Source organism: Puma concolor, chromosome E1, assembly GCF_028749965.1.
Source record: "Puma concolor isolate L17-30 chromosome E1, mPumCon1.1.hap2, whole genome shotgun sequence".
NCBI classification, from domain to species: Eukaryota; Metazoa; Chordata; class Mammalia; order Carnivora; family Felidae; genus Puma; species Puma concolor.
The window spans coordinates 44426268-44450267 of record NC_141680.1 but is presented as its reverse complement, the minus strand read 5'-3'; the positions used below and the strand labels follow the sequence as shown (position 1 = coordinate 44450267).

Below are 24000 nucleotides of genomic sequence, written 5' to 3'. Positions count from 1 at the left end.
GGGATGCAGCTCTTACTCCCTTACTACCTCTGTGGCTTCTCAAGAAATGAGAATGGAACTCCAGCTTCAAAGCCCAGAAGTTGATGCTCAGCCGCTGCTGGACAGCCCTTTGCCTGAGAAGCGCTTTGGGCCAGAGGAGGCTTCCTGGGCATTGAGCCTCCGGGCCGGGGCTGCCCCTGGCTTCCGCTGTGCTTCTGAAAGGGTGATAGAAATCCCACACTCCCTGCGGCACGTTCCCCAGGGCCGGAACCGCTTCCGGGGCCGGAAGCATCTAGCTCTCTCACTCTAGATGAAGTTAAAATTCCCCAATCCTTCCAAGGTCATCCTGCCCTCGTTCATTTCCCCTCTTCTGGCCTTGCCTTCTTTCAGTTTCCTGGGTTTAGAGAGTGATACTTAGTAATTCTCGTCTAGACCTGTGCCATCCAGCATGGTAGCCGCCGGCCGCAGGTGGCTTTGGGGCACTTGCAGTGTGGCTAGTGTGGCCTTAGGTCCAAAATACACTCCTGATTTCAAAGACTTAGTACAAACAACAACAACAACAGAACAATGTAACATCTCAATGATCATTTTATGTCGATTACATGTTGAAATGAGAATATTTTGGACATATTGGATTTGCTTAGTAGTATTAATATTCATTTTACCTACTTCTTTTTTTAATGAGGTTACTAAAAAATTTAAAGACACATACGTAGCTAGCCTTCCTGGGCCGCCCATTTTATTCTATTGGACATCACTGGTCTAGACACTGGGATGAGCTATAATCAATTTATAGTCATTCCTTCGACTCAACGAACACACTCTGAGCACCTCCAAAGTGCAGGGTGGGCTTAGTGACCCCGGCTGTCCATCGTGGCCACCTTCAACTCAGGAGGGCACCAAGGAGGCCCACACACAGAACTGGGAACTGAAATCTGAACCCATGATCCATCCAGAACAGAATGAACATCCTGTCCATTCTGAACAGGTGAGTGCCGGGTTCGGGGGGGTGACTCAGAGACAGTCCGGGGTGGTAATCCTATCAAGGGATTTTCGACTTTTGAAAAAACACGTACCTGGGAATTCTCACAATAGTGGCCTTTACAGCAAGTTTTGACCTTCTGGTCCCCCTCCACAGTCTTTAGGAAACACTCTGCCAGAACCTCCTGTGACATGTTGAAACCAAAGTAAGTACTTTTCCAGACTGTTTCCAGATCTGATATTCCATTCCAGCCCATGGAGCCTTCCACCACGGCAGATAGGAGGTATGCAGGCAGCAGAGGGCAGCAGAGGGCTGGGGCTCCCTCCCTAGAGTTCCCATGGCCAGCCATTCTCGTGCACCTCTGGGCACTCACACAGGTGACTTCTCAAGCTCCGGGGTTCGGCCTGAGGCTGAGAAGCAGATGTCGAGAGTGACTGAGCGCTGACCTTCACGAGTCACCAGTAACAAGCCTCACCCATGCCCTCTTCCAGAAGCCGCATCTTTCACTACCTGAAGGGTCAGCCGTGTGACGCCTCAGAGTCTGAAGGTCAGGACAGACCGAGAAACAAGAAGGGAGTGGACATGAGGAAGGAGAGTGGAGAGGCAGCAGCAGGAATAAAGAAAAGTTAAAAAGAAGGTTTCCCACCCAGAGCAGACAGGGCAAGTCTAGAGGCAGGCAGTGACTGGTGGGTTTGAGAGGGATTCCCGCTGGGCTGCCTGGTCAGCTAGGGTGAAGAGATGGGGGGGTAGAGTGTTCCTGAAATCCTGGGGGGACTCAGATGTCACCACAGGGTGGGGACCAGGAACCGGGGCTGGCGCTGCCCTGAATCCTACTCTCTCTGCTGTGAGCTGCGGTGGTCCTGGGACACCTGCCCTTTCGGCAGTGGGGGGCTAGGCTTCTGGGGCTGCTCATTGTCTCCAAGCTCACGACCGCTGCTGCCATTTCCTGCTCCCATGACCTCTACAGTATCTTGGCATCTTACGTTGCCTTCATTCCCTGCCCCCGCCTGGCATCTTATCTTTCCCCTGAATAAGCAGGACCTCCAGAGCCAGACACCTCCAGGCCCAAAGCCTCTAAAGGGGAAGATGGGAAAATAGGTTCCTGTGGGGTGGGAGGGGCTCGAAGCCTTAGCCTTGCTCAGTCCCTCTCTGGCATGGTGGGGGAGTGGCAGGGGTGAGAGACAGCAAACTCTGCAGGCTGAAGAGCAGGTGCCCCAGGACCAGATTAGCGGTTTTATCCACCTTTCTGGAATCTCTTCGGAGGCAAGAGAGGCTTCTCTGACCTTAACCATAAAAGGGAAGCTGGGTCTCCTGCCTTTGGGTAAGAGGCTTCCTATTCACCTCCGCTTCTGCTTTGCCGAAGCCAGAGGAAGGCAGTTATCTTTGCTGGGAGAGCCGAGGAAGCGGAAGGGCTGGCCCTCCACCCAGTCTGCGCCTATTTCCTGGCCGGGAATGGAAAACTACACCCCCTCGCCCGGGTCTCCCAGCGCCTGGTCCTGGGTGCTCACTTCCTCCCCTCAGTGGCCCAGTCATCATGTTCCCTCTGGGGCCAGGGAAGGGTCCCGAGTCACAGTGAGGTCATTTACAGAAAAAGAGACACAGGTTGGTGTGAGCTCCATGGAAGCCCCAGGACATGATCTTTAATTGATGTTCCTGTCCCTGCCTCCCCACCCTGAGCCCCAGATGACATATTTACAGGATGCTGTATGGAGCCAGTTCCAGGCCCAGGCCAGGGCAGCCTCCACTCCTCCCTGGGTGCTGCCGGGGTGGGCCCGGCCCGGGTGGGGCGGGAGGATGCAGATGGCTGGGAGCCAGGTGGACTGGTCGCAGGAGGTCTTGAGTCCTCCACATCCCCACGCCCACTCCCGTGTGTGTGCACACACAGGCATGTCTGCGTGTGTAGAGGTATTCACACTTGTGCAGAGATGTGGATCCAAATGCTTGTGCCAGATGCGTCGCTGGCTATGTGCACACGCATACCACCAGAGTGTCTTCCGGAACCGGTACGGCAGCAGCGGTGCAAACCCCAGCCCTTCCCCTCCTGCTTGTGGGGCTGGTGGAGCAGGACTGGCCAGAGGGTGCCCCGCCCCCCCCTTCTCTTGGGCAGTGCCAGCTGGACCGCAGTATTGAGGACCCCACCGTAGCCACATCCGGCCACCCAAAAGGGTGTCAATGGGTCTCAGTCCCCAGTTTGCCCTGAGGGGTGTGCAGATAAACAGGGAGCCATTTCCTCCTCACAGATGCCCCAGAAACAGAGGGACTATAACAGCGCAAAGGCCCTGGGGTGTTCAGAAACCCCTGCTGTGTCTGGGTGGGGTATTCCTGGGGAGAGGGGCTCTGCTCATTTGTGGCTTTCATCCCATAAGGTAGCTTGATCCCCATCTTGCCCTTGCCAGCTGGTTTTTAGCAGTCGAGCCAAGGCTTCACTGTCCCATGGGTCTTGAGGGAAGGCCATGCATGGGCAGGACTGAGTTCATGGGAGGGCTGAGGAATCCCGCCCAGCCTCGGCCTCTCAGGCTCGGCTGCAGTGGGAATCGGAGGACGTAATGGGGAGAACAACTGTAAACTTACTACTCAGCCCTGGAATGGGGGTAAGGAGCAGAATGAGTTTGACAGGGCCTTGAGGACTTTTCTAGAAGCTGAGGATCATATAGGAGACCTGCCTTTTCTTACCTCCTCTTGTACATTGCAGGCAAAAGCCCTCACCCTCCAGTCACAGGGCCACCCCTGGCTTTTCCTGCTTGGGAGAATCCTCCCTGGGAAGATGGCCCAGACTGGGACCTCTAGGCCACAAGGGGGGGGTGGGGGGGCACCTAAACCCTGAGTCAGCCCCGGAATCACCCTTCTTGAAAGGGGGAAGGTGCCTTTTTAGTTCAGGGACTGTATTTTCTAGACCCCCAAATACATGCGTCCTGGCAGGGACAGCAGGATGGTCACTTGGAAATTGTAGACAATCTGGGACATGTGGTCGTCGCACCCATGACTTAGGCCTTGGGCACAGAACAGGCAGCTTTGGTTTGAATCAGCGCTCATTCTGCTCTCCAAGCTCCGCAGGGCTGGGCCGAGGGGCAAGCAAGGACGCCCTACCCCTGCGTGGCTTGGGGACAGCTATGTTCAATGAGAGGATTCCAGGTGTGATCATCCAGGGAAAGGGCCCCAGGGAAGGGCCAGGCCTCAGTTCCTCTGGTCTCTCCTGGAAATGTCAAAATATCCCAACTTCCCTCGCCCCAGCACCCCCAAAGTTACATTCATCAGTTAAGATTCAGTTTAAAAAAAGTGTAGGTGTCAGCCCCCTCCCCCTAAGTCCCAGAGAGCTAAAACCCTGGTCCCAGCTGCCTGGTTTTGAGGAAGGGCCTTCCCAGGCCATGCCCACTGGGGGGAGGGCATCCCTCTAGCCCCCCCTCCCACCTTGAGCTGTGGCAGTCCGTGATGATGGAAGCTACATTCACACAGGGAGAGTTGGTGTACAAGGCCAAAGCCGCATGAGGTGGGGTGAGGGACCATGAGGGAAAGGCCCCAGGCCTGGTCCACCCTGGTGATGTGAAGGGCGAGGCCACACCCCCCCCACCCAAACCCCCATGGGACCAGGAATTGAAGGGCTTGGGCCCGGAAGACATTTGCATGGTGCCTCCCTCCGTGGCTGGGCGGGGGCAGCCTCGTGGTTCAGGGCGGAGACGGTGGGCGCCAGGCTCGGAGGGAGGGGGTGGCACTTAGGCCCCTCCGGACCTGGAACGGAGAGGGGGCATCAGGGGAGGATGTGAGGCAGGGCCCAGAGGGAGAGCCCCTGAGCCAGGCCCTAGGAGGTCAGTGCTGGGCCCTAGAGGCGGCAAGTCACAGGCTGGCCAGGGAGGGGATCTGGTGGGAAGTTCAGACAGCGGTGACATGGAAGACAAAACAGATGGGACGCAGAGGTAGCTCCTCTCCCCGGGGATGGGGACTACAGGGGACACAGCTCCAGGGCCCACCTGGGCAGGGGTGATGTGGCCATTGGAAGGGCAGGAGTAAATGGACCAAGGCCTGGGAGGGCAGGTGGGCAGGAGGAAGGGGCAAGGGCAGGCTGAGGGCTTTCTTTCCGGAGCGGGGCTCTCCCACCCCTGTAGTGACAGCAGTGACAGCAGGGGTGGGGAATCAGCCCCTGGCTCCCCCATCGACAGAATGTGAGGTGACGAATGAGATGGAGGAGACAGGCACAGCGGGAGGGATGACGTGGCCGGTGTCACACTGCCCCCTGCTGGGTCGGGTCGTACCTTCCCCGGCGGATGTTTCTTCAGGAGCCAAGGAGAGGACAGGCAGAGAGGGAAAGAAAAGGAGCCATCTGTGACCTTGCCCTTCTCTCAGAGAGGGCCTTTCTGACTCCCATGAGACCCCTTGCCCCAGAGATTAGCCAGGGTCCCTAGGACCTGGTCACTAAAGATAGGCCTAGAGAGAGATACCTGGGTTTGAGTCCTGATTCTGCAACTAACGTACCACATGACCCTGGGCCTCAGGTCCCTCCTCTGTACCTTGAAGGGGTGAGACCAGCTCCAGGGTCCCAGACTCAGATGCTCACAGAACACTGTAGGCTAGGTGGGGACTAGGGGCCTAGGGACAGAGGACACAGCCCTGTTTTAGGCAGCCCCTGCTCAGCTCCACTCCATGGCTGTGCTGAGACGTACTGAGGGCCAGTCTTCTTTTGCAAGAGAAGCTAGAAATCAGGACTGTTAATGTAAACCTCTTGGTTTTTTTAAATGTGAGCAAAACAAGACCCTGTGGCTGGCTCAGACTCTGGCTTATTAGCTAACTTCTCAGAAAGGCCCCCTCAGCTCCAACACTCTGGGGTTCCAATATCCACCCTCCACACACAATGAACACCCAGTGGTGTGGGGGGCGCATGTGTGTCTCTTACTTAAATCCCCAGCCCGTGCCGCCCAGGACGATGGCTGCGACCAGGACAGCCCCCGCGATGGAGCCGATGATGATGTTGGTACCGCTGGGACCTGGGGAGGAGGGCAGGGCTCGGTTGGCAGGGACAGGCGCGGAGAAGGGGAGAGACAGAGCCCCATCCCGGCCAGCTGCAGTCTCACCCTTATATCTCTCCGTCTCCCCCGTGGGTGGAGACGTGGGCAGGGGGTTGTGAATGCTGCAGTCTTTTCCTGTCCAGTCGGGCTGACAGATGCACTTCCCTTCGTTGCTGCAGACCTGGAGGTGGGGTGGGGCCAACAGACGTGAGAGGGGCTCTGTCTCGCCCATCGTGAGCTCCTCCCACCATCCCCAGCCTCCAGGCACGCACTCCGTGGTGGGAGCAGATCCGGCGTTCCCCGCTGCCCGGGCAAGTGCTGAAGTTGAAGGCAGAGGCAGGCAGGCAGCGATGATCCAGGCACAGCATGTTGGGCCCACAGGCTGTGCCATCCTCCACGTAACTCAGGTCGGAGCCGTCAGCCAGCTGGACGTGGCCACCCCTGGGGGAGCCGGCATGGCCAGCCTCAGCCCTTGTCCCCCACCCCCATCGAGGCTGCAGTCTGCCCCTCCCCAGACCGGGTCCCAGCCCAAACCTGCAGTCCAGCTCCTTGCCCTGGTGGTAGAAGGTGACACTGTTGATGTCCCCCCCTAGATCTCCCAGTCGAGGAGCTCCAGAGATGTTCACACAGAGGAGGAAGCCACAGAGCACGTCCCTGTTGGGGCAGCATGGAGACAGTGAGCCCCAAGTCTGACCTTCAACCCAACTACTACTACTATTACTTCTGAACTCGAATCTGCCTTCTCCCCACCGCCTAATTTTTCACATATTCTCTGTTGGGACTCATAGGCTCATCCTAGAACCTTCTGTCCCACCTCTGACAAAAACCCTCCCCAGCCCCAGAGCTGGGGAGGCCAACCAGGAGCCTTGGCAACTCACTGTTTATTGCACTGGACCCAGCCTGACCCCTTGCGTCCACAGTTCCCACGCTCTGTCCCCTCCACGTTCAGCTTCTCATAGCAGAAGCGATCAGCAGCCGCTGTAAGGAGATGATGCCAAGCATCACCCACTCGCCCGGGGACCTCAGGCCTGCATCTCCAACACTCTGGCCTGATCCCCAGTCCAGCTGGGTTCCTGAGATCCTGGAGAGCCACGCACTCGTAAGAGGGTATTTTTAGTGAGAACTTGCCCCTCCTCAGCCTCTTGATTCTGGGTCCTCCAGAGACCCTCTCCCACTCCCAGCCAAAGACTCACCGTGGCCCCAAAGGGCTTGGCACTGCCGGTCCCGGGTTTTGCAGCGACCTCCATAGCAGCGGCCCTAAAGAAAAACAGGAGACAAGGGACTGAGACATGGAGTGGTCAGAATGGATACAAGACAAGAGACTGTACTGAGCCGGAGGCCCTGAGGAGGAGGAGCCCCCACCCCATCATACCTGTTCGTGATCACAGTAGTAACCATCCAGCTTGTGCAGGTTAGGGGGACACTGTGGAGAGAGGTGCTGGACTGAGAGCCGAGGGATGAAGGGGTGCCAAATGCGCCCCTCGTGGGGCTCATAGTTCAGTGCTCTTTCATGTCAAGGACAAAAGGTCTGGCTCAGAACTCAGGCTACGACGATGCAGACTGGCAGATCCCATAGCCTCTCCCTGTATCCTGTACCTACTTCACAGAGCTGGGAGAACTAAATGGAACTAAGCACGTGGCACGTAATAAGGACTTAAGAGATGTTAACTAATATTATTACACACTTTGATCCCGAGTACACACCAGGCACCGTGCCAGGCCCTGGGAACCCCAGCCAGACTATACTGATACAATGACTGAAGAAACAAAACCAGGAGGCATGAAGAACCGGTTTCTCAGTCGAGGAAACTGAGGCTGACCAGCGGTGGCGACACCAGCAACGGAGGGAAGAGCCTCAGAGACACGTAGCTCCGCGGAGCCAAAGCGATAGGGATAGGGGTTGCCTCGCCCAGGGTCCCTCAGGGCGGCTGGGCCGGACGAACCTGGCTCGAGTCCCCGGTGCAGGTCTCCGCGATGTCGCACTCGTTCACCGCCTCTCGACAGGACACACCCCGCGGCTCGTACTGGGAAAGGGATCCTGGCTCAGTCCAGAACCGCCGACTCCCCGCCCGCCTTTCTCGAGGCCCCTCACTCATCTCGGCAACTCCTCACCCGCCCCTCGGCCCCTCCCGGCCCACTCAGCACCGCCCCCAGGCCCGCTCACGGTTCCGCCCCTCCCACCACCTCCGGATAGGTGCCTCGTCCCGTTCCTCGTAGCCCCGCCTTTAACAGGCCCTTTGGGGGGCGCACGCCCCGCCCCTCTCCCGCTCCATTGGCACTTTCTTTGCGTCAAGTCCCGCCCCACACTTACTCCGCCTCCGGCGGCTCCTCCTCCCTAAGCACCGCCCCTTATCGGGAAGTCCGCAGCCCCCATCCCTCCTAGGTGTGCTTCCGTCCCGCCCTGACGGTAGTTGCCCCTTACCTTGCAGCGGCGACAGCAGAGCCCGTCGCTGCACATGGCGTCGTGAGTCAGGGTGCATTTCTTGCAGCAATTCCCGCCCGCACGGCTGCACTCCTGAGGGACGCGGGGACAAGGGCAGGGAGGTGGGCAAGTCCTGAACCTCCCCACCCAAGACGTTCTCTGGCGCGCGCCCCTGTCACCGACCTGGAGCCCTCACTAGTCTCTCACCTGCACCGAGCCACAGTCGCACTCCTCTCCCGCCTCCACGAAGCCGTTTCCACACTCAGGCGGGTCCAGGAGCTGGACGGGGGAGGGGTGTCGGGAGTCTGGCCGGGACCCTGTCCAAACCTCGTTCCCACGTCCCCCACCCCCACCCCCACCCCCACCCCCAGGGGCTAGTACCTTCAGAGGCTTGTTGAAGAGACAGCTCCCGCCTCCTTCCTGCAGAAACTGGTTGTATTCGTCGATGCTGCAGCGCGAGAACTTGCGGGGCAGGTAGAATCTGGGCAGGGGTAAGGGACGGAGCCGCTGAGTCCAGGCCCACTCTCTCGCCCCTTCTCAAGATTGGGGATGGGATGCATAAGGGTAGTAGGTCACCATCTCGAGGAGCCTGAGGATCTGTGTGTCCGGAGACTGCGTAATAATCCTCCTGCCACCAAGCAGAAGTGGGCAGGGGACGTTGCTCCTGTCTCCCACCCCCCTCCAAACCTCAGGACTCAGCAGTTGGGAGGTTGGAGCGCTAAGGCGGAAAGGTGCCTCCAAATGAGGCTTTGGCGGCACCCAGTGGCGACAGCGCGCACTACAGCCTAGCAGTTTTTGTGTCCAGCTAGGGAATGTGGGTCTCCTGGTGCAGGGTCCTCAGAAAACTGAAAACTGAGCTTATTGAAATCCTAAGAGGTCCCAATAGCTGGGCCTCCCGAGGCCACTGGGTCCAGACTACCACCCACTGGGTCCAGATTTTCCCTCGCCCAAGACCCTCCCCTAGTTTGTCCCTAAGAACTCACCCAGTGTCCTCCATGATGCAGCCCAGCCAGTTGTCCGGGCATTTGCAGTCCCCTGAGGAGTAAGCCAAGTGGATATAAGGGAGGGTGGAGGACTGCCCCCCTCCCATGGACACTCTCTTTACTTCTAGAGCTGCTGGGAGTGGGTCTAGGCTGGTTGTGGGGCCACATGGGTCTTCATTGATACCTGCTGAGCTCCGGTGTTTATTCCACATCATGCCCAGGTTCTGTCCCAGCGTTTGGGCCAGGGTCACTGCCATGGCCCCCATGTTGTCGTACTTGAGGTGAGGAAGATGGAACACAAAGATGTCTACATCTGTCCAAAGGCACAGGGCTCATGCCCTTCACAGTCCCTGTCTTCAACCCCCATCCCCAGCCATACCCCACACTGCTTACCTCATTCACACCCCCACCCCTGGATAGCGAGCAGATGCCCCCCACGTAGGCGGCCCCACTACTGGTGCTCTGGAAAGTTCTGCCCCTGGAAGGGAGAGGATTGTCAGGAGAACCGCCTGCCTTGCCTATGGTGCCTTCCCTAGGCTGTGAAGGGGAGGCTGGGGAGCCTCCTACACCAGAGCCCTTCTTTGGGGAGGTGAGCACTGCCTTTCCTGTCAGCCTGTGTGACCTCAGGCAAGCCCCTTCCTCTCTCTGTTTGTCCGTAAGTCAAATGAGAGGCTCCTATAAGATCATCTCTAATCATAAGGAGTTTTATCAGATTTTTTTCTTCTTTAGGGCATTGAGTCCTTGAGGAAGGAATGCTGGGACAGTTTGAAAAGAGAAGAGGGGACAAAAGGGAGATGATAGGCCGAGGAAGATCGCTGGGGGGCAGGGAAAACGGGCATCAGCCTAAGATGTAAGGGACATTGTCCAGCCTGTGACAAGTGGCTGGGGGCTGGTGCAAGGCGAGCCCAGTGCCCGGGCCCTGCAAGGGCACCTGACGCAGAGCAGGTGTTCAGCAACCCTGTGCACTGCAGCAACCATGAGAGGCTGACAGGATGTGGGGGCTGCGGGACTCACGAGAAGAGATGGGTGGCATCACTGGGCTCAGGCAGGCCCTCCCGCCGATAGACCATGAGCCGAGCTAAGGTCTCCAGGAGGTCATCCTGCACCTGGATCTTGTCCCCGTCGGCCCACGTTTCCATGGCAACCAGCACGATGCGGGTATTGAGCTGCTCCTTGTACATCTGGGCTCAGGGAGAAGATGAGGGTGGGGCTGGAGGGCAGGAGAGTGTCGGGGGAGGGGGGACAGGGCTGGGGGAGGGCCTCAGTCTGTCTCTCCCTATCCGAGGCTGACAGGGCCCCTACCCCCCAAGCTCACCCAAAGCCTGTGTGTGGTGGGGCATTGGGGCAGGGGCGACAGAGGAGTGGGAAGGGAAGAGAGGCGGCTCACCACATCCGCCAGGTTCACAACGGACTTGGCAAAGTTGCTGGTGAGGACCACCGACTGGCGCATCTGCTCAAACTGGGAGGAAAGAGAGTGGGTGGAGGCCCAGGCTGCTTCGTGCCCCCCTCCCAGAGTTGCCCCCAGGCTGGGGATCTTACCAGCTGGTGGTCGTTGACCACGATCAGCTCCACGTACTTGGTCTCACTGTGCACAGTAGGGTGGCCCCGGCGGACCTGGGGGGTGGGTGGGCACTTGGAATCAGTCCCCTCCATGCCCAGCGTCAGGGCCAAGCCATGGACAGGCTCGAGGGTGCTGAACTCCAGTCAGGGACAATGCCAGTCCCCCACTGGTGGGGATCCCCTCTCTCCCCAGCCTTGGTATGAGGACAGGCAGTCTCAGTTTGTCCATAGTGTGGACAGGTGTAGACACGGGTGTTAGGAGATGGGGTGGGGGCTTCCTCCCGGGCATGGTTCCCTGGCCCCCAGCCACATCAGTCTGAGCCCTCCTTTGCCCCAGTCCTGGATGGGGTGTCCTGCTCTGGACCGCAGCCTGAGGTCTCTGCAGCCCGAGGTCTGTCCGGGCCCCCGTACCTGCCTTTTCCTTCTCAGCCTCGGCCGGTTCACAGGAGCAGAATGAGCAGGGGCAGCAAATAGGCAGCCTGGGGGAAGGGGTCAGGTGAGGGGGGCACAGCCGGCCCCCTCCCCAGCCCCGCTTTCCCTCCCTTACCTGGTTCCCTGCATCCGAGGGGGGCTGGGAGGAGAGGGGTCCGGTAAATGAGGTGGGGAAGGGGTCCCTGCAATGAGGGGGAATTAGTTCTTGGGGGGCTGACCAGGTCTGCTCTGAGTCCAGATGGGGAGGGACAGCTCCAGCCCTTCCCCCCACCCCACCCCAGGGTGACCCAGAACTGGCCAGAGCTCCCATGTCGGATCTGATCTCCCAGATGCTCAGATTCCGGGGTCAAGACCTGGGGTCGCCCTGAGAGATAGGGGCAAAGGACACTGGAGCCCAAAGGGAGGTTACTTGAGGGACAGAGGGGACATTGGAGCTGAGGGCACAGGGGGATGGAACCAGAGCTGGGGTGACTGAGGAGGGCAGGAAGGCTGAGGTTACCAAGGGAGGAGGCAGCGACAGCCATTGGGACAAGCCATCGGGATGTGCGTAGGAGGGCTGTCAGAGGACTGTGAGGGGCTCACCTGGGGGGGTTCCCGAGGCCTGGCCATCTCGCGGGGCTCCACGATGTAGGTGAAGTTCCCGTCCGAGAAGACCCCACTGCGGAGAGAGAGGTGCAGCTCCCCACCATGCATCCCCAGGCCGGCGCTGGAGGCTCTTCCCGCCGCCCAGCCCCTCCCCATACTCACTGCAGCCCCTGGCAGGTGGAGAGGGCGGCAAAGGAGTGGGGGTTCCCGCGGAGCTTCCCCTGGTAGTAGCAGTGGTCTCCGGCCCCCTGGAGGAGCAGGAGGTGAGCAGACATGCCCCCTGCCCTGGCAGGAGAGGTCAGGGCCACCAGAGCTGCTCGGTGCGCAGGTGGCTGCGGTTCCTGGGGGTCCTGCTTCCCCTCCGGGTGTGCTCCTAATTGGCTGTTTCGCCTGGACAAGTTCCTAGCCCTCTCCTTTCCCAGTTCCTAGCCTCCTTCACCTCACCTACAAGATGAGGAAGCTGGACTACATCAGTGGCTCTCAACCATCTGGTGCACGGTTCACAGATTCCTCCAAGAAGAGCTAGTGCTCGTGTGCCAGGCACTGTTCTGAGCACTTACCACAGATGAGCTCACTTTGATCAGATGAAAGCTGTGGACCCCCCACCCCGCCCCCCAGCGCACACACACGCAACTGCACACACAGTGTGTTCTCGGACACCACTGCCTCCGTGGACCCCCTCTGGACACGGTCTGTGGCTGAGGAACCATGAGCAGCCTGTGTCCACTTGGCTGGGGCTCTTGGGTCAGAGGGGCCAGCACCCCCTCCCTGCTCCTGCAGAATTGTGCTCCAGTTACTGAACTGGCTGGTTGAGGGGTGCGGGGCTGGGGGTGGGGAGGAAGGAGGCTATTTATAGACACTCATTCATCTTTGCTCAGGCCCCTGGGCTTCCGGGGCTGGGACCCTGGTGTCCCAGGCAGCCAGGAATTCCCAAGGCCTTGGTGCTGAGCAAGAAGGGCATTTCCCCAACTGTCCCCTCCTAGAAGAGTCTGGGGGGCATGGAGCAGGGAGGGTCCCTGAAAGCCTTGATGTCAGGTAGAGAGGCTGGCTGGGAGTCAGACCTTGGGAACTGGGTGAAGGGAGTCCGGGCTCCACGCCATTCGCCATGGTGACTCAGACTCTGGGAGCCTCCGTGGTGGGGACAGATGGAGGACCCCAAAGGGGCTGGGCCCACCTGAGTATAGGTGTACCTCGGATCCCATCTCCAGGGACCACCTGTCTCTTCGTCCCACCTCCCCTGCCCCCTTCCCAAGGCACTCACGGTGCTGTGCTGAGTTGTCCCCTCCCGGCTAAAATGGCGCTCCACATACTGTGAGGAGAGGAGGTGACTGAAACAGACAGAAGGGGTGGGAGGAAGGAGGGGGGGTCACCGCTGGGGTTGGGTCAGGCTTGGGTCCTGCCCCAGTTCAAATTCAGGCCGCAGGACCCGGCCCTGCCCCCATCCCCCCTCCCCCCCCCCCCCCCCCCCCCCCCCCCGCCAGCCGCGTCTAGGCTGTGCTTTTCCCACCCGCCTGCTGCCCTTTCTCCCCGGCTCCCGGCCACACTCACTGGTTCAGCTCCAGGTCCAGAGTGAAATTGGAGTTGAAGGCTGGGATGACGAAACTCACCTGGGCCAGGTGGACAGGCTGGGGGTGGGGAGAGGGCAGAGGGGAGTCAACCTGAGGAACCCCAGAATAGGGAGTAACACTGGGGAGGGAGGGATGGCCCAGCCCAGCAGCTGACGGGACCATTGATTTGGGTGGGAGATGCTTTGTACAAGCTCATCTTCCTCCAAGACCCTGTGCCTTTCCTGGGAGCAGGGACAGGAGAACGCACCCCTGGGTACAGCCCAACCCACCCTCTGGGCCCGGGGCACTGTGAGCAGCACGGGGGGGCAGGGGCCAGCCCATCCACCTGGTGTAGGTGCCTCCTGGGGCCAGTCTACCCAAGCAGTGGGGATGGAAGGCAGCTCAGCCCGCCCACTGCTTCACACCACCCTCCCCCCGTTGGCAGTCCCCCCTCCTCACGTGGACTAAAGGGAAGTCCCCAGAAGTACCATGGGAAAGGGGCAAGCCGGAGATGGGGTGCAGTGTGATCCTTGGGCTCTGTAAAGCAGGCCCCTCCCTTCCTGTATCCCGGCCCCAGCCTCAATTTACGGAGGAGGCCTCGGACTCTGCAGACAGGGTGGTGTGGGTGAGAATTGGAAGCTGGGGTGATGGGAAGATGCCATCCTGTCAGGAGGGAAGAACTTGGCTCCTCTACCCCCAAGTCCTTTGCCCTCTGCCTTGCCCAAAGCAGCTCATCTTTAATATTTCAATCCCGTGGTTAATTTTTAAACACGGAAGTTTTCCTGATAAATTTTTCAGAGGGGCCTTTGCAGTGGGAGGCTCCAGGTTGTCATGGCAACATACCAGGCCTGAGCAAGATGGCTGCCCTTCCAGGTCTGGGCGCCCAGCTCCTGTGGGGAGTGAGGACTCCAGGCCTGAAGCTAGTATGCCTGGAGGAACAGTGACCTCAAGAGAAGAGGGGGCACGAGAGTCTGGACTCAGGGGATGAGTTGGCCTTCTGGGCTCTCATGTCCCCACACCAAGCATCAGGTCTCACAAAGACCTGGAAGCACAGCAAGGGCCCCAGAAGGACTGGAGAGCCTTCTTCACCCCCATATTCATTTAAGACTGAAATCCAGATCCCCAGGTGAGGGTCCCAGCACTGGGCCATGCAGATGTGAGGCTTTTCTCTGCTGCCTTTCTTTTGTGGGGAGCAGGCTGCAGGATAGAAGGGAGCCCCAAGGTCACAGAATCTCATTGCCTGGTCCTACCTGGCTTCCTCATCAATCACTTAGATTCCTCATTTTTATTGAGCATTTATTATGTGCCAGGCACTGTTCTAAATACTTTGCAAGTATTATCATATCTGATCTTCATAATAAGCCAGTGGGATGGATGCCACTGTTATCCTCATCTGACAGATGGGGAAACCAAAGCACAGAGAGGCTAACATGTTCAAAGTCACGCAGCTAAGAAGTCATGGAGCTGCGATTCAAGCCTACAGAAACAGTTTCCAAGGCCTCCTCACCCCAAAGATAAGATAAGGTAAGACAGAAATGGCCTAGCATCCATGAGAGGTCATGGGGGGAGGGGGGGTGAAGGCGCAGAGCCTAGGTAGACAGCCCTCTGAGCGCCAAGGACACTGACTTGCCCCATTCCAGGCCAACTGGAGCTCCAAGCTCCATCCCAAGCCCTTAGAGTGTCGATCAGAATTGAAACAGAAAGTCAAGGACAAGGAGTCACTGTTTTCCCTGCCTTGGCCTGGCCCAGCCCATCTCTGCTTCCTCCGTGCCCCTGGGCCTCTACCCTTCCCACCCACCCCCTCGGCCCTCCTTCTCCCCTCCTGGGCTTGGTCTATCTCTGCCTTTCCCACCTGTCCCTGCCTAGACTACTTCTGCCCTTCCCTGCCCTTAAGTCTGTACCTCCTTGTTCTTTCTGTCCCTGACAGAAAGCCCCTGTTGGCCACCCAGAGGTGCAGACTGTTCAGGCTCCTTGCCCTGAGTCCACTCTCTCAGGCTGTGCAGCTTCAGGGATGATCCAGCAGCCTCTCTGAGCCTCAGATCTCCCCAACGAAAATGGTAAGATGAGCCCAGATGCGAGCTGTGAGGTTGGCTTTGGGTGGTGGGGGTCGTCCTGGGCCTGGAGAATTCTGGCAGGGTCGGCCCTGGTGCTAGCAGGATCTCCCCCACACAGGAAGTCAGCAAGCTAACCATCTGGCCTCCCCCATCTCTGTGCAGACCAAGCTGATCCCCACTCTGGGGAAAGCCCAGACTGTTGGAAGAGCAGACACTAGGTCCCTTTTGTCCTCACCATTTCCTGCAGCCTCTTCTTTCCCCACCCGGTAAGGCCCAACCTGGGCTGGACTGCCCCTGCCCCAGCAGGGCACAGGGCACAGGGGCCAATGAGAGCCAGAGCAGCTCGTGGGGCTGGGGGCTGGGCCCAGGAAGGGCTGGGGGAGCCATCAAGGGTGGTAGAGGAAGAGGAGGGAAACCAGATAGCTGGGCAGGGGGTTTATGGGGACACTCCCTGTCTGTAGTTAGAGAAAGAACAGGCAAACCCACCTCGGTCCCCAGGACCTCTGTTCTCCAGTCACCTGGGGTGGGGGCTGCTGCTGGCACCAGAGTCCTAATACCCCCTCCCCCCAGCCAAGCTTTAGGCCCGAGTTCTATCAAAGCCAAACTGCTCCTTGCTTGGTCTGCCTCCTGCCCCTGACCTGCCCCCGACCTCGCCCATCGTCCCTCAGTCCCTCCCTCAGGAGCCCCTTCTGTCCCCCTCCACCCACCCCACCTACCCGCCCTCCTCTGTGCCCAGCTCAGCGCTGCTGGTGACTGGCCGGCTGGGCCTCGACCCCGTGCCCTGCTCTTGCCTCCGGCTCTCACGTGGCCTGGCTCATTTGGTCTCAACTCGCCCGGGTCATCTGGTGCCCATTTTACAAATGGCAGGCCAAGGCTCAGGGAGAGACACTTGGAGGTGACTGGCCCAGGGCCATGCTGGGGAGGTGCGGGGTCAGATCTCACCCTGGGGCTGCAGTTCATGTCTGCCATGGCAGCTGGGGCCACCTGGTTTCAGTGACTATGCCCTCCCTAAAGCTCCCTTGTCACCAGCCCGTTCACCCCCCTAGGCATTGTCTTATGCTCCGTGTCAGGCTCACCTAGATGTGGGGTGCAGAAAGAAGGAGGCAAAAATCCCACTGAAGTCCCAGAATCACAAATACAGATGCCAGGCCCCCACCCTAGACCTACAGAATCACTGGCTCGGGAAGGGGGAGACTGAGGATCTGGAGGATTCTCGGATGCTCCAGAAAATTCGAGTGTCCAAGCACTGCCCCTCAAACTGTCACCCCAAATATCTCCTCCCAAACTTCCATCTCCTCCCATGACTTTCTCCTCCCCACTATGTCTACAACGCCAGCACTGCCCAACCCACAGAGGGCTGTGGCCCCCACTACTCCTGGACCTTTAAGCACACAGTTCTGGACGTCTATTTCTCTGATCACTGATTCAACTTCTTGCACGGTGACTTTTAGTCCCCAGAAGCACAGGCTGTGCCTACCTTTTTCCCTGCCCAGTGGGCTCAACAGTCACGTTGAATGGAAAGGCATCAGAAGGCCTGAGCCTCAGTTTCTCCATTGGTAAAATGAGTTTGTCATGGAGATCAGATGGAAGCCCTTTTTAATATGTTATTATCACAAGGATTAGTAATAATTGAAAAATTATTGAAAAATGGAGTGTACATGTTCCAGCTAAACAGGGCTTTGAGGACTAGATGAACCACATGGGCTGGGTGGTGGCAGATGGCAAGGAGCCAGAGAGGCAGGGAGAAATCCCCTCCCCACAATAGTACCCCCCCCCCCCCACGATGTGCTGAGGCTCTATTGATCTACAGGACAGCGGGAATCCCAGACCGTGAGAACGGTTGAAAATTTTCTGATAATGGGATTTGACCTAAATTTTTGATGACAGTCACTTCCTTAGAGGGTCATTAGTCCCTCTGGGGACAGACTCTGGGCAACTGGGTCCCTGTAGGCAGCCAGGAGGGGTAATCAGGCAAGGCCAAGCCCACAGGCCAGTCTGGCCGGGGAGAACTCAAGACTCCTGCCACATTGTCCCCACCCTCCACCAGCACCACCTGGAGCCTGACAGGTAACCCCCAAATGCCCTGGCTTCTGTCTCAGACACCAGCCTTCAAGCTGGTGCCAGCTGCCCAGCACCCTGCCCCTGACACGCAGGAGCGAGGGCAGGCCTTACAGATGTTAAACACCTGCTCTCGCCAAATCCCAGGCAGGACATCTGACAAACATCAACTCCTCGAATCCTCCACGCAGCCTGGCAAAGGAGAGATGACTATCAGCCCCATCTTATGGATGAGGGGGGTGGGATTCAGAAGGCAGCAGTGGCTGACCCCGGTCACTCAGTCAAAAGCAGTGGGGCCAGGAGCCACCAAGGCTGTCCTCCCCAAAGCCTTTCAGACCCAAGCTTAACCTCCTGCGTGAATGATCTCTCTTCGCAGCCCTCACCCTTCCAGACCAAGCTGGGCTCAGCTCAAGTCCCAGAGGCAGCTTCCGGCCACCAGCCCCCTCCCAGGAACCGTCTCCTGCCTCCAATCCCAGGACAGAGCTGTGACCTTGGCTGCATGGCCATAACCCCAGTGGGGTACTAGGGCTCCAGGCACAGACCTGGTGGCTCCCTGCAATGACTGCCATCTAGCAAGGACAGGGGACTGAGCCTTGCTGAATTGACCCCCTCCAGCAAGAAAACACAAACACTGAAACACACACCCTCAGCAGAGGGCTTCCAGGGTAGCATTTCCAGTAAATGCTGGTCTGGACAGCTTTCACAGGAGCTCAGCCCAGTGACTAGGATCCCCCCTCCTCCAGCTGGCTCTGATAAGTCTATCTCCTAGGCCTGGAGGCTGGAACTTCTCCACCCCCATCCTGTTTGCTTCCCCCACATCCTGCCCTTTTCTTGGTTCTGAAGGAGTCTGGGTTTCCCCAGGGGGCAGGCATGACCCACACAGCAGCTCTGTGTGGTTTAGAAGAGTCCCTTCGGAACACATGTAGCCTCATGAGCCCACAGATTTCATTCAGTCTACTTGTTGGGGCACCCTTGTGCAGTGAACAACCAGCCCAACTGTACACGGTGGCCCTGCTTATTCTTTTGCCTCATCCTTCAGCTTCAGGCTCCCTGTGACCACAGGTTTCTGCACTTCCAGAAGCTCCCCCACCTCTCTGGGCCTCAGGCCCAGCTTTCTTCCAAACTGGACAGAAGTGAGGTGTTGAGATCAGTGGCAAAGAGGGCAAAGGGACCCCTGTGGCCCTCTTCACTATACCCCTGAGAGAGAGGCAGGCCGGCCCAAGTGTATCAATCTTGACTCTGCTACTTAAGTGCTGTGTGACTTGGGCTTGTTATTTCACTTCTCTGTGCCTGTCTCCCCCCACCTGTAAAATGGGAATAGCGACAGCCCCATCTCCTAGGGCTGTGATGAGCATTACATAAAATCAATATATCTAAAGGCATAACAGTGTCTGCCCCAGTAAGGGCCCAGCAATTGTAATATCTCTAGCTTCTAAAGTCCTTCCTGGCTACCTTCTCTCTCCCCCACAATTCCCCACAAAAACCAGGAGCCCTCAGCACACAAAACCCTTTCCTATCGCCACCTTCTGGAGGTGAGTGATGCTGAGATTGATGTTACCATAAATCATCCTGGTTTTAGGGCTCAGGGAGCTAGGCCTCAGACAGGTGATATGACCGGCCCGAGGCCAGAGCAGGTGAGCACACAAAGCCCCATCATCCTCACCCCGCTGGCCAGCGTGTGCCCCCAGACTCGCCACATGACCTGCAGCAAATAGAGATCTTGCTGCTGGCTCAACACCTTGCTCAGCCTGAGTTTACAAACCAACGCAATAATTTCGGACTCAGTCCAGCAGCGCCAGGGTGTGGCACTTCCTGCTGGGACATGGGCTCAGTGCTGCACGGGCTCCATCATCAGCCCCGTACATGCCGAGGCCAGAAGTGCTTCAGGGAGAAATGCCAGGTGGGAGGTAGAGGGCTGCAAAGTGTCCTTCCAGTCAGGGGGAAATATTTTGGACACGTGGGATTGCCCCTGTGCCGAACTTGAGAGTCCTTGTGGTGGGAAGTACCGGGTCTGGGAGAGAATCACTCCACTGCTTAAAGATCTGGTTGACTTCGAGGGGCGCCTGGGTGGCTCAGTCGGTTAAGTGTCCAACTCTTTTTTTTTTTTTTAACTTTTTAAATGTTTATTTATTTTTGAAGGAGAGAGACAGAGCATGAGCGGGGGAGGGGCAGAGAGAGAGGGAGACACAGAATCCGAAGCGGGCTCCAGGCTCTGGGCCGTCAGCACAGAGCCCGACGTGGGGCTCGAACCCACGAGCTGTGACATCATGACCTGAGCTGAAGTCGGACGCCCAACCGACTGAGCCACCCAGGCGCCCCAAGTGTCCAACTCTTAATTTTAGCTCAGGTCATGACCCCAGGGTCGTGGGATCAAGTCCTGCATCATGCTCTGTGCTGAACATGGAGCCTGCTTGGGATTCTTTCCCTCTCCATCTCTCTCTGCCCATTCTCCGCTTGCGCTACCTTGCTCTCTCCCTCTCTCTCTCTTTCAAAATAAATAAATAAACATAAAAAAAAAAAAAGATCTGGGGTACCTGGGTGGATCAGTTTGTTGGGCATCTGACTTCGGCTCAGGTCATGATCTCACAGCTTGTGAGTTCAAGCCCGCATCGGGCTCTGTGCTGATGGCTCAGAGCCTGGACCCCGCTTCGGATTCTGTGTCTCCCTCTCTCTCTGCCCCTCCCCCGCTCGTGCTCTGTCTGTCTCTCTCTCAAAAATAAACAAACATTAAAAAAATTTAAAAAAAAGATCTGATTGAGCAAGTTACTCAACTTCTCTGAGCCTCAGTTTGCTCATCTGTAAAATGGGCAGGCAAAAGTTACCTGCCTTATAGAGTTGTGAGAATTCCACCCCAGGGGAGACTGAGGTACAGATAAGGCAGGGCTATGACTACGTCCCCTGGGGAGGCTGCAGGGAGGTCTCTGGGAAGGCTCAATGCTAGAGAGACCCCCATTGGAGGTGACCACAGCCCCATAGATCCACAGAACCCTCCACTCCTAACCTCACCCCCTCAGACACCCTGTTGGGCATATTCAGACTTGGTCACACACACATATCACAAATGCACACATGCCACCCACTCAGCCAGCAGAACGACACCCAAAGAGACTCCCCTGTCGCCTGCATACCCAGTAGTCAGGCTGAGCAGTCAACTCCTAGCCAACACAGGCTTGGGTGCACAGTTCTCAGATGGGGGTGACATCAAGGATGAAAGCTGGACCAGGGACAAAACCCAGCCAGGATACCCCATCCCTGGCCTTGGAACCATCCCTGCGGCCCACCCCCAGGGAGCCTGGGCAGACACTGAAGGCAGCCTCCAACCCCTTCTCTTTCACCCCTGCTCCACCCCCACTCCACCCCACCCCCACCCAGGCCTGCCTGCTCAGGACCATTAACCACCCTCTTCCTCACTGCCTTGAGTGATGGTCCATCTATTATGCATGCTGCCTTCCTGCTCTATTCCATTTCCCGAGTATCCCCCCACACCCCCCCCCCCACAAACCCCTCCACCTCCCCTAAGGGCTTTTAACCAAGTACATTAGGCAGGGCCAGATGCCAGTCTGACAGATGTCTGTAATGCTAGCCTCCGTTTCCCTCCTTCCTCCCTCTGCCCAGCCCAATTTACCTCCCACCACTCCCAGCTGCCAAACTTCCCAGACCGCGGTTGTACCCCTCCTCTGAATCTCTCCTCTACACCTCCTAATTCCGCCAGGCCTTTGCCATCCTGCCCTCCGCCGCCCCCAGTTGGCCTGGCTAACTTTCCGCTTCCAGCTCCTGGAGAGCCAAGCCGTGCTGAATGAATATTCCATCTGGGTAATTATTATTCACATGATATTAATTAATTATTAATTGCAATTAATCTCCTTCATTCCTAACTTTCCTCTGGGAGGCAGGAGGGGCCTGGCAGCTGAAAGGGACAGAGGGCGGGTGGAGCTGGCATTTGTGGGTGAGCTTAGGACCTCCAAGCCTTTTCCCAAGGCCCCACCCTCGGGCGAGGACAGGAAAGAGAATGACAAGCCTATCAGTGCACAGAGGGGAAACTGAGGCAGGATCAAGCACTGAGCTGTTCCAAGAAAGCCCACTGAGGGTGGCTGTGATGAGAAGCAGGAGCCCTAATCCTTGATGGAGCTCTTAGCTGCTTCTCCCTGCCCCCTACTGCCTTGCCCAAGCCCAATTTGGTGTAGAACCACTTGCTTTGGCAGGAGAGGAGTGGGGGCTGGTGGAACCCTGACCCAAGGCTGGACTGTACCCTGGGCATTCCAGGGTCCACGGAGGACAGGGGATCCCCATGATGATTGGAGGGGGCCTGGAGTGAGGCAGGTGGGTGCTCCCCACTAGTGGGCTCCAGCACCCATTATACAGAAGGAGAAGCTGCGGGAGCCGGCTTCTTGGGGAGGTGCCCAAACCCTGGCTGCTGGTGGCCTTCCTTGGGTTCCAGGCCTGCTCCAGACCCCTGGCCTCACACCCAGGGCCACTCACCGGGCCCCCTGGTGGCTCCTGGCGGACCCTGGTGTCCAACTGCTGCTTTCGGACCTCTCCTCCGGAGCTCTCCCCCACCAGACGACTGGGCTCTGTGACCTCAGGGGCTTCCGGACTCCCCAACTGGGGTGAGACCCGCCAGTGCAGAGCTCCGACAGGACCCCGGGTCCCAAGACCTGAGGAGACAAGGCCATAGCTGCAGGCGGATGCCCACTGAGGGGCAGGAGACTTGGGACTGGGGTGAGCACACTTCATCCCCCACTCTGGTGTGCCCCTTGGAGCTGGGCGGATCTGGTCCCCTGCAGAGGAAGAGCCTGATGGGGAGGGGGCCAGGAGCTTTCCTCCCGCCCGCCTGTCACGACTGCCCCCCCTCACCCGCAGAGACCTGCAGAGTCCGTTGGCCGGCGGCAGGGGGCTGGCCGCGGTGGGGCGGGCCAGATGGGGACAGGTGGGTGCACGCGCCCTCCGTCCCCCCCTCACGTCCCCCCCGCTGCCCCCCCCCCCCCCCCCCCGCGATCGGACAGGCTGTCACCCCGAGCACTGCAGGAAAATGTGGCTGCAGCAGAAAGCGCCGCAAAACCCGGGGCGGGGGCAGGGAGGGCGCGGGGGCCGGGGCCGGGGGCACTCACCGGGCGGGGGGAGCAGCGGCAGCAGCAGCAGCAGCGCCGCGAACGCCCAGCGCCGCAGCCGCCTCATGGCTCGCTCATAATCCTCCGGCTCCGGGGGCTGCGGCTGCGAGCGGCGCGGCGAGGGCGGGAGGAGGCGCGGGCGGGAGGCGCGGCTGCGGGAGCCGCGGGCGGGGGCGCCGGCCGGGCGGGGGGCGAGGCTGGCGGCGGCGGCGGCTGCGGGGCGGGCGCCCGGCTCAGCTCGCTCCGGCCGCGGCCATCCCGGCTGGGCGGCGGGCCGGGTTAAGAGCCGAGCGGCGAGCACGTGAGCCCAGGGCCCGCCCCCACCCCCCCCCTCACCCCAGCCGGCCAGGGCCGGGGCCGCCGCCACGGGAGGACAAAAGAGGCGCCGCCCGGAGACCGGCCCTCCCGCGGCTCCTCGGGGCCCTCGGCAGGTGCACGGCGGGGCGCGCCCGTCCCGGTCTCGCGGTCCCTGCCTTGGCCATCCCTCGCTCCGAGGACCTCTGGGTTTGTAGGGGGGAAGGCGGGAAACAGAGGGACGCCAGGCTCTGACCCCGAGGCGGCCAGTCTGGGGGACCGCACGGTCGGGGGTCGGGGGCGTGTCTTTCCGGCTCAGGTTCGCCCCTCCGGCGTGGTACCCAGGAAGGGGTTTCCCTGGACCCAGACACGAGGTCCCCGGTCGAAGGCTGTTAGAGCTGGGAAGTTTAGAGGACCAGCGACGGGACCGAAGGGATCTCTCACCCACCCACAGGAGAGCAGGTCACTGCAGAGTCGTCCCACACCCTGGGTCCAGACCCTTTTCCATCCTGCTGACTCCTTTTCCAGGCCAAAATGCTCCTGCCTCCAGGAGGGCTTTGGGGATTGCAGTCACCAGAGCCACCAGCAAGGGCTGGTCTACTAACTCTGGGCTCCTGAATCCCTCACACAGGATACCCCAATTCTATCCCCTAAATATATAAAATAGCCAGGTCATTTACATGCTGTTAGCATACCTCATTCCTGCCCCTCCCTTGCCAGCCCAAATCTTTGAGGAGAAGACACCTCTGGAAACACCCACCCTCTGTCTTCCACTCTTTGGCCAGACAAGGTTACCCTGTCTGCAAACCTACCTGACCTTCCAACCTTTTCTCCCACTGAGCCCCCTAGTGCTCTTGGGCTGCTGGGTAAGATGGACCCCCACCCATACGGGGGGGCTGGGATCTCTGATTTCAGCTAGGGATCTCAAGAGCCTGAGACCTGAGATGGATGGGGGTGTGGTAGGGCTCGGGCACTGCTGGTGAGGTCCCACCATGACCT

General features: G+C 58.9%; 1 protein-coding gene across 3 annotated transcripts; it reads right to left on the bottom strand.

Moving 5' to 3' along the window:
• Positions 1 to 2564: 2564 nt before the first annotated feature.
• Positions 2565 to 22871, bottom strand: ADAM11 (ADAM metallopeptidase domain 11). Of its 3 annotated transcripts, XM_086687529.1 has the most exons (27): positions 22708 to 22866; positions 22079 to 22254; positions 13489 to 13565; positions 13202 to 13268; positions 12103 to 12188; positions 11938 to 12013; positions 11471 to 11537; positions 11335 to 11402; positions 10903 to 10977; positions 10751 to 10822; positions 10378 to 10544; positions 9757 to 9841; positions 9548 to 9638; positions 9364 to 9415; positions 8762 to 8861; positions 8588 to 8659; positions 8381 to 8473; positions 7902 to 7982; positions 7331 to 7381; positions 7152 to 7215; positions 6837 to 6936; positions 6493 to 6612; positions 6231 to 6399; positions 6025 to 6139; positions 5847 to 5937; positions 5209 to 5226; positions 4421 to 4687 (listed from the first exon to the last, which is right to left on the bottom strand). In XM_086687529.1, the coding sequence occupies exons 1-27, from the start codon at positions 22772 to 22774 to the stop codon at positions 4672 to 4674; spliced, it is 2316 nt and encodes a 771-aa protein (XP_086543655.1). In that variant the 5' UTR covers positions 22775 to 22866; the 3' UTR covers positions 4421 to 4671. The 3 variants fall into 3 exon arrangements, with proteins under 3 accessions (XP_086543653.1, XP_086543655.1, XP_086543654.1); XM_086687527.1 differs by lacking the exon at positions 6231 to 6399 and having other exon boundaries at positions 2565 to 4687; positions 22708 to 22871; XM_086687528.1 differs by having other exon boundaries at positions 4552 to 5226.
• Between the last annotated feature and the right edge of the window lie 1129 nt (positions 22872 to 24000).

What these genes read in the sequence shown, in the direction of transcription:
- ADAM11 (XM_086687527.1), bottom strand. Translation starts at nt 22,774, where the DNA reads ATGAGGCGGCTGCGGCGCTGGGCGTTCGCGGCGCTGCTGCTGCTGCTG. An exon ending in GGACAACTCAGCACAGCACC is followed by an intron (nt 12,189 to 13,201) that starts GTGAGTGCCTTG and finishes CTGCTCCTCCAG; the next exon opens with GGGGCCGGAGACCACTGCTA. An exon ending in GGAGACGGAGAGATATAAGG is followed by an intron (nt 5,938 to 6,024) that starts GTGAGACTGCAG and finishes CCTCCTCCCCAG; the next exon opens with GTCCCAGCGGTACCAACATC.